At 41.5% G+C, this 9,055-nt stretch overlaps 1 protein-coding gene and 1 long non-coding RNA gene across 15 annotated transcripts; one reads left to right on the top strand and one right to left on the bottom strand.

Moving 5' to 3' along the window:
• The first annotated feature begins 1,048 nt into the window (after positions 1 to 1,048).
• On the top strand, positions 1,049 to 5,686 carry LOC109866497 (uncharacterized). Of its 14 annotated transcripts, none has more exons than XR_004203785.1 (9): positions 1,116 to 1,534; positions 2,153 to 2,642; positions 2,876 to 3,001; positions 3,255 to 3,363; positions 3,685 to 3,807; positions 4,244 to 4,335; positions 4,420 to 4,981; positions 5,115 to 5,225; positions 5,314 to 5,686. It is a non-coding gene; the product is annotated as an uncharacterized LOC109866497 (long non-coding RNA). The 14 variants fall into 14 exon arrangements; XR_004203780.1 differs by having other exon boundaries at positions 1,117 to 1,534; positions 3,685 to 4,335; positions 4,420 to 4,539; positions 4,837 to 4,981; XR_004203784.1 differs by lacking the exon at positions 1,116 to 1,534 and adding an exon at positions 1,541 to 2,065.
• A 315-nt stretch (positions 5,687 to 6,001) lies between these two features.
• Positions 6,002 to 8,754, bottom strand: LOC109902507 (kelch-like protein 41a). Its single transcript, XM_020498912.2, has 6 exons — positions 7,575 to 8,754; positions 7,246 to 7,403; positions 7,043 to 7,150; positions 6,701 to 6,886; positions 6,474 to 6,620; positions 6,002 to 6,302 (listed from the first exon to the last, which is right to left on the bottom strand). The coding sequence occupies exons 1-6, from the start codon at positions 8,673 to 8,675 to the stop codon at positions 6,191 to 6,193; spliced, it is 1,812 nt and encodes a 603-aa protein (XP_020354501.1). The 5' UTR covers positions 8,676 to 8,754; the 3' UTR covers positions 6,002 to 6,190.
• Positions 8,755 to 9,055: the final 301 nt, after the last annotated feature.

Here is a 9,055-nt window from a genome sequence, read left to right as displayed (position 1 = left end):
ACACAACAAACAGATATTTCACCGGATGCAGTGGCTTCAATTTTATGTTACTTTGTAACTATAACATTGATACGATATCTACAAAATGATCTGCTCTTCATAGACAAGTATTCTTAGCGTGGTCGTTAATATATAAACATAATTACCCCACATAGGTATTTCATTTGAAACAATAAGGATATTTTGTATAGAAACAAGTTCAAAACAAGTTCAAATCCCCGAGCTGACAAGGTACAAATCTGTCGTTCTGCCCCTGAACAGGCAGTTAACCCACTGTTCCTAGGCCGTCATTGAAATTAAGAATGAGTTCATAACTGACTTGCCTAGTTAAATAAAGGTAAAAAAAGATATATATCTAAGGGATATTGTATCCATTCCTTTTGTCACACCTTACTGAAATACATTTGTCAATAATATCTGTTGGAAAAAAGTCTGGTTATTACCACACAAATACCTGCTTGTTAACAAGGTCAAAGAGGTCTCTTTCAGAAAGAAATATTGATAAATATTGAACCTGTGAATCATTACCTGAAGAAACTCAAAAAATACATTAACATTAACTGTACTTTTTGTGTTGAGCATCCAGAAACAGTTCAGCATTTATTTTGGCAATGTCTACATGTAAAGAAATTATGGAATGTTATTCATAGTTTTATAATTGTTAATATTCTTGATGACTTAATTTTTTTTTTTTATGGAAGAATGTGCTGCTATAATAAGGAAAAATAAAAACAATTTTACGAATTGTGCTAATGGCAAAATGTCATATTCATCAATGTAAATGCAATAATATAAAAACCACTCTTCCGTATTTTCTATACGGAATTAAGCCGTACGTTAAGACCATTCTACATTCTTCGAATAAGAAAGCTGCTAAAACAATCAAGATGTGTGTTTCTTTTAAGTCTTTGTATAATCTGTAATTTCTTGTACCCCCTAGCATATGTTATCATTGTCTGTTTGTATACTTATTGTGTGTATACTTTTTAAAACAATCAAATAAATACAATAAAAATAAAAATAAATCACCGGATGCATAAATGTGAAGCTTCCGTTCGGCGTTTTCCATAAGATAGTGGGAAGGAAGCCCAGTGGGAAGGAAGCTGGTATGAGATGGTTTTGGCCTAAATTCGGCTAATTTCCTCACTGGTGAAACCTTTGATCTCAATAGAGTTTTCTGTTCCCAAAACTAGAATCTGTCAAGAACAGAGTGGACTAAGTTTTGTAGTCTTTACTCTCTTTACTCTTTGCCACAAATTGCGATGATTAGGAGTGCAAAGGCGAATTTAGTTATTGCGCACATGCATTTCACAGAGTACGTGCTCCCTAACGAAACTATTCAAATTCACAATTTGATCAAACGGAAACGAAAATAGATTTAGACCAATTAACATTTGGAACACACCGACACTGTTTTTTCTACACCATAATTACTTTAATTTCCAATGAAACGCTGCGTTTGCCTTGCAGCATTGCGTTGCAGTGCATTCGGTGCGCAACTGTGTAAACGGCTTAACAGAAATGTTAGCAGAAGGTGAATGTTGAACTTTTGTTGCATACATTTCCAGATGATACTGTATACTATTTTGCGCAAGAACGCTATCGGTGTGTTCGAAAAGTAACGCTTAAACGGCAAGATGTTTTCGTAACAGGACGGATGTTGACATTGTCGTGTCCTCACGTGAATAGCATGACACGCTTTTAATGTCAATGCTAAGGCTAGCCGTTGTAGTAGATAGAACAATGTCGTGTGTAATTTCGGGCTATTCTTTGGGTACTGAAATCAGTAGGTTCTGATAAAAACGTATTTCGATGTGACGTCTGCTCTAGTTCGCCCACACGAATGGCCTCTCAACTCTATCGTAAATCGTGTCGTTGCGTTTAATCGGCTAAGTCAAAACCATGATTTTCCAATGATGAGGGATAAGAATTTGCCAAGAAAATTATTTTGTAATATTATAATTATACTGTATAGACATGCTGGTTAGATATAAATCAGGACACCATCACTGTCAGTCAGATGTTTTTGTGACATTGTTGCTGGATGCATGAATGAATGGTTTAGGTATGTACTTAATTTCACATTATTCGTTTTTTTATGGAGATATGTATTTATCTTTGCTATATTTTGCATGATGCTCTCTTTCTACAGATGTTTCACCAAAGGAATATGCAGGCATTTCTCCTTCCCTGTGGATTCTAAGTTATGTTGGCCTGATCTTGGCAGTGGTTACCTTCTGAAGATGTGGCATTCCATTCTCACTTGAACTAGGCCCCATGGCCTTGTTTCGGCTCCAAGCTGTGACTGGGAGCTTCTACTTTTGCAGGTTTCTGCATTGAGGGTGCAGTGAACCGGGACCAGGTTCTAGAGCAGCTTGGCACCTGCTAAGGTGAAGACCAAGTGTTGGAGGTGGTGGGCAAGAACAAGGCCAAGCTGACTGTGAACCATGTTGGCTGTGCCATGGGCATGCTCTGGCAGTTCCAGTGAGAGAAGCCACAGATGCTGAGAACGGTTGAGTTCTTTAAAAGCCACCCTGAGTTCCTGACTCTCCGGGTGCTGGCTGGGAACAAAATTGAGCTTGTGGATGATTTCACATTGGTGGACATGCTCTAAAATGTTCTCAGGTACAGATGTTGGCTAGGTGGGTAAGCCTATATCAGTCCTGAAATGTTTTTAAAAAAACGTTTTCACATCAACCTTGTATCTTTGAAGGCTCAATGTGGAACCATGTGATTATCTTGTTCATCATTTGGTCTCAGAGGCTTGGCTTAGATTATACAGGTAAAACATATATATATATAATTTGCCATTAAATACAGCAGAATCATTGAGGGGTGTGAGCTGGTGTACAGATGTAAATTCACTGTTTTGCAGATTTCTGATGCCTTCACTGTCTAAGTTTGCTGTCTGCCTAAGGGATCAACATCTGCAGAACAGTCCTCTCATGGGTCAGATCACTGACATTTTGAATCAAAAACTCTCCACAATTGATGATGTGAGGTACACAAAAAAGATCACTTCCAGTAATCTATAAGTCCTTGATATTACATAAAAATAATTCTGGACATGTCTCTGCAGGATCCTCTACCAGTCACTCCATTTCTATAACTGTGACTTAGCCTGGCTGCAAAACATAGTCTAGTGGAACTAGTGAACTCAAGCATAGACCCTTTCTCCTTCACCAAGCTGTTTGTTTCTCTTGGCCCTATGGCAGGGCAGAACACCAACTCATTGATAAGTACTTCTCTTTCAGGCTGGAGAGTACAACACTGCTTTAGGCAGAGGAGTTTAATGCCAGCGGGCCCTGGCTGTGGCAGAGACACTGGAGGAGATTCAGCGTAGAAACCTGCAGCTGATCCAAAGTTAGTTAATTCTCTGTTACAGCCTTGTCTGAAAGTTGCATTTAGACAATACAACTGAAGCAAGTTATCTCTTTACAGGATTGTGTCAGTAGTCCACAAGAACCTACATGTTTTCAAGCCCATTGAGATATCCAGGATCCCACAAACCCTGATTCTGCTGCATTACCAGAGTCCAGAGCTCTTCACTAAATTAGGGAACATCCTAGTTCAGTGGTTATTCTAAAGATCTATCTCTGCCCACTATGATACTGTATGACAGGTCACTCTTATTGCATACTATACAAAGTAGGCTAATACAACTTTTCTCACTGCTACTTGCAGGACAGTCTACCCATATGAGGTGACCATGCTACCTGGACTCGACGAAGGCGTAATTTCATGGGTGGAGGCAGTGCTGCTCCAGTGTAATCTGAATGAACCTTTGCAATGGCTGTCGCTAAGTGGGTGAGCAATGACCCGTCCTACCGACACAACACTCCCAGCAAGTATGTGCGTCTGCTGCAGTCACTGAACCGCTGCGTGCATGAGCGCCTGCGCAAGGCTGAGCGCCTGGACCTGGTGTTGGAGGAGCTCAAGTACATGTCAGGGGAATGGTTTGAGGAGATTCTGCTGGAGGAGACCATGGTTACGCTCCGGAGGCTGGAGAACCAGATATCTGGGCCAATGTGCCCGAGATGGCCCTTTTTCTGACCATGACTAGTCACCTCTGTACTCCATTAATGGACCGCGTAGCTAGCATGACCATGGAGCACATCAACAAGGAATTTTGAGACATGACATTTTATTTCACATCAGGGAATACTGTTCTTTTGCCTGTATATATGTAGAGACGGAAAGAATGAGTCCATACCAGAGCAATGTTTTTCTTTTCACTACTCAGCAACTTGCTGCCCTTTGCTGTACTGAATTATAATCCAGCAAGGGTGGATGAGCTGTTTGACATCTGCATTCAGCACTTCATACCTCACATCAGTAAGTGATTGTGGTTTATGTTACAGTTTTGTATTTGGAACTCATCAAAAGGGCCAGACAAATTAATTGATCTTCTTCCTCCAGGTCTCTTTGACCTCAATCTGCTGGTAGTTGATCCCATCTGCTGCCTGTGGCTGATTTCTTCCCGGAAGACCTGATTCGAGAAATCGTCAACGTGGATTTCCTTGCCAAGCTGGATTCCCAGTTAGAAAGTTTGTTATATAATTATATTAGAAATATCCCAATGAAGACAATGCCAGCATCCTGTATCCCCTACTATCTGAAAACATCCTTTTCAGATAAAGCTAAAGGGATAAGAGAACCTCTCTGTTATGTGGTAGCCCTGCCTGACGGCCAAAACATGCGGATCCGCCCGCGTCTCACAGAGCTGAATCGGTCTGTGTGGTTGGAGTGTCCAGAGCGGATTGGTGTTAAACTCAAAAGGTAATCAAATGTGTCACCTGTTCTAGTTGTGAGCTGTATTTCTTCTGATCTCCCTAGACTTTGAATGTGTTCTGGACAGACACCACCAGGCAGTGACCTACAGTGAGCAGAGCCAGCTGCAGATATCTGACGGTGGGAAGGTCCACTGGGGTTCTGACTCTGCAGGGAAGGAGAGGAGTGAGGTCCCTCCAGGGGCACAACGGTACGAAACTTGATTGGTTGATTTCAGAACTTTTGGTTGAAAAAGTGTTGCTGATGTTCTGTTATCATGGGTAAACGCATTGAAGGGGTTTTCATAGGTGCAGAACAATGACTTTTTTTATTTTTTCACTTAGTTACTGTGGACGTCTTGGATTCCAAATCATTCTACAAACCGTCTCGTCACATGAAAGGGGAAATCATGATGAGAAAGACATCTGGAGATTCTAGGATAACATGTTGTCAAGGTATGTGTGTGAAATGTCTGTCCTCAAAAGTGGAATTAATGTATATAACATTCGACATCACTGATTAATGGTATTGTCATTTAAACAGATCCCTATGGAGCTCTCCACACTGGATGCATGGAAGGAATACCTTAGGAAGAAGATAGTTACTGAGCTTTCCTGAAGCACCTAGACGTTGAATCAATGACACGTGTTATATTGCTTTTGCTACTGATGTGAGAGACAAAGTCTGCCTTTGAAAATGTATTTTTGCAGGCAGATCATTAACAATTGATGTTATTGCCTACTCCGAATCCTAGAGTGGACATGCAGTTATCTCACCTCCTGCCAAGAGATTGTATCATATGAAGTGTAACGTTTGTCAAACAATAGTAAATATTTGTAATAAGAAATAGCATTGTTTTTGTAGTTTTGATACATCCAAATAATCTGTCCCACATAAATAAAATACAAAAAACGTTGTAGGGTGCAAACTGTTTCTTTACAAAGACAGGCAGGTTTAAAAGATTTCACTGAGTTAGTTCATATAAATTCATTAGGCCCTTATCTATGGTTTTCACATGACTTGGAATGCACAAAACTGCACATTATAGTGTGGACTTTTATTGTCCCCAGCACAAAGTGCACCTGTGTAATGATCATGCTGTTTAATCAGCTTCTTCATATGCCACACCTGTCAGGTGGATGGATTATCTTTGCAAAGGAGAAATGCTCACTAACAGGGATGTAAACACATTTGTTCACAACATTTGAGAAATAAGCTTTTTGTGCAAATGGAACGTTTCTGTGATCTTTTATTTCAGCTCATGAAACATGGGACCAACACTTTACATGTTGTGTTTTTGTTCAGTATTATTATGGTGCGTTCAAATCATGAAGGATCCCGATGAAAGTCAATCTAAATGCATTGTTTTTGCAGTCCTCCATGTTACATCTAGACGGTACAGTACTTATTGTGTTCTTGTTCACAATTTGGGCATTTTGGCTACATTGAGACGCATAGACACACAGGAGGCCCCTGCGGCGTAACGCATCGCTTTGAGCATCCCGGTCCATTCTTTCTTATCCTCTTCATACCTGCCACAGGAGAAAAGAGAAGTTTGACGTTATGCCTTTGGCACAGAACAATAGTGGCAATGGCACCATTTCACCGTTAGACATTATCAAGGAGCTTTTAATGTAGACCATCTCTAAAGATGGCGGCAGGGTACGTGGGATTGGATTCAATTTGGGTACTAGTTTGCTTACTGCCAGATGTCAATGATTTCCGTTGGGGCAACTTTGTCGTCCTCCGTCGCCACAATGGTAAAGCCTCCGACTGCATACAGCAATCCTCCACTGCTGACCAGGTTTACTGAGCTCCTCTCCTGGGGGAAATCTGTGAAGGGCGCCCACCTGGAATGGGAATCATTGTTAATTGAATGGCTTTGTTACATTGTTGCTAATCATACCGACTTCAACGTCAAGGCACATACTTGTTGGTTCCGAAGTCATATGCTTCAGATGCAGAAGTGAGACCATCTTCATTGACCCCTCCAGTCACCACAATCTTCCCATTGTGAACGACTGCCCCAAACATGGATCTTGCCATTTTCATTGCAGCCACCTCCTTCCACTCTGATTTCTTGTGGTTGTACGCAAACATCTTATCGATGGCTTTGCTTTGATAAAAACAAGGATGGAACATCACAATGAGGATTATAAAATGACACAAATGTAATTTTTTACATCATGCCTCTACTATTGCATGCCTTTACTGTGTCAGTATCAAACAATTAGAAATGACAAGGTGTGTTTTGTACAAAGAGGAAGCTTACTTGTCATCCGTCTTCCCTCCGATACAGTACACCAACCCATTCTGGGAAACAACACTATGACCATGGATTTTCAGAGGGAGCTTTTTGCTCTCAGCCCATTTCATCTTCCTAGGGAACAGATAGAAAGGTTCAAGTGTGTTTCAGGTTCCTCAGTCATGTCGTGACAGGAAATAAGCATAGGAATATGAACTCGTCCTACTTACTCAACATCATAGCACATTACAGAGTCGAGAGATTCGTTGGACTGTAGATCTTTACCAGCTACAGCAAAGATGAGATTGTCAAATTCTCCCATACTGAACAGACATCTGGGAGAAGGCATAGGGGGCAGAGCTATCCAATCAGCAGCAAGGATGTCCAGCTGTAAAAAAAATATATACCCAGATATTAGAAATGTACAGTAATCAAGCTATTTCTGATGACAGAAAAGTTTGGTGGTTAAAGATCATCCCCTTGCTAAGTCATGGTGTTACAAATGGTGTTGATTTAAAGTTTGATCAGTTGTGGCGAATGAAAACACAAAGCTTATCACCTGATAGAAGTAGCATTGTAGTGGAGCATCTTTATCCTCTTCATCGACAAACAATCCTCCCAGGATGAAGAGATCATTTTTCTTTGATGTCAGGCTGACATGGTTGCGTGGAATCTGCTCAGTCATTGCAGCAAGGAAGCATTCATTCTCTACGCCATCATAGGCCACTGCAGCAGTGTCGTTGATCATCAAGACGAGATCTTTGGCATACATACCAATTCTCTTGATATCATTCAGGTAACCAGGTAACCTGCTATCCTCTCCTTCTTTACTGTTGACTGCATCCTTCCCTGACTCTCCTGTCTTATTCTCAGGGAGTTTCCCAGCAAAGGCATCTTTGATCACTTTGGTTTTTTTGAGGAGCTCAGGGTCAGCCTTGACGATGTCATCCTTTTCCACTTTCTCATTGAAGTACTTCTCTGGGAGTAAACGGAAACGGATGCAGTCAAAGGCCTCTTCTAGAGTCTTGACACGGTTCTCCTTGTCTTTTCGAATCCATTTCATCAGGGATTCAAACACCACCTCCTCCTTTTCTACATTGAGAGAGTCTGCTCCTATGACGGCAAAAAGCTCATGAGAGGCCAGCTCTAAGAAGTCTTCCTCCTTGGCCAGGGTTTCAAAACGATCTGCAATGTAGTCTCGACTTGCCAATGCCAGTCTGGGGCAGTTGAGCACCAGTGCCATTCTGAATATGGCCATACAGTTACCCGGGGACAGCTTCTTCTGTAGGAAATTTGCACACACTGTGAACACTGAGGGGATCTGGAAACGGTTTGCCACAGCAAAGATATCCTGCACATTGTCATCTGTGATGTCAATCTCTGCTGAATACATGTAATTCACAATCATCTCCATGATTGCGGGGTCCAAATTCTCCAGAACAACCTCCTTATCCATTTCTTTAGCATCGCCTGAGAAGTAAAACTCTCGGAAATAAGGACTACAGGCTGCCAAAATAAGTCTATGGCAGGGCAAGCTTCTGTCGCCCACTTTTAGAATGCAGTCAATAAACTTGTTCTCGTTCAGTAGCTCTTTCAGGCCATCCTGGAGCAGGGTGCTCTGAAACAGGCGCAAATCTTCCCTTACAGCTTTCGGATCCATGCTGAAAGAAACGCGACTTGACAAAGAACGTGGAGGATGCAGCTCTCAGCACACTGTCCCGACTGGACTGAGCAGTATAGAGCCCCAGGTCTGAAGACCCTACAATATAACTACGGCCCTCTAAATATATCCACTCACTCCATTGAGGAAGAATTCAGGTTGGCCGCATCACACAGCTGTCACAGAGTGAAAGAAACAACTGTGGACCCTTGTCAGTGGTAGTTGGCAAACAATTATTGTTCTATGACTACTTCACACACATTGCATTTGTAAATGACTGGTGCAGTTCTGTGCAGTGGGGAGCAAACATCCCCAAACTCAATTACAAGTGCAACTTGTATGAATCATTAGGATTTTCCCCTTTATCACTTACAAAATTA

The sequence above is a fragment of the Oncorhynchus kisutch genome, linkage group LG2 (assembly GCF_002021735.2).
Source record: "Oncorhynchus kisutch isolate 150728-3 linkage group LG2, Okis_V2, whole genome shotgun sequence".
Lineage (NCBI taxonomy): Eukaryota > Metazoa > Chordata > Actinopteri > Salmoniformes > Salmonidae > Oncorhynchus > Oncorhynchus kisutch.
Note: the sequence above shows the minus strand (reverse complement) of the source record. Positions and strands in the feature narration are given on the sequence as shown.

Excerpts from the sequence above, each read along its gene's own strand:
- LOC109902507 (XM_020498912.2), bottom strand. The coding sequence starts at position 8,675 with ATGGATCCGAAAGCTGTAAGGGAAGATTTGCGCCTGTTTCAGAGCACC. Across the intron at positions 7,404-7,574 it reads TACAATGCTACTTCTATCAG|CTGGACATCCTTGCTGCTGA; the intron begins GTGATAAGCTTT and ends TTTTTTTTACAG. Across the intron at positions 6,303-6,473 it reads GAAATCATTGACATCTGGCA|GTATGAAGAGGATAAGAAAG; the intron begins GTAAGCAAACTA and ends CTCCTGTGGCAG.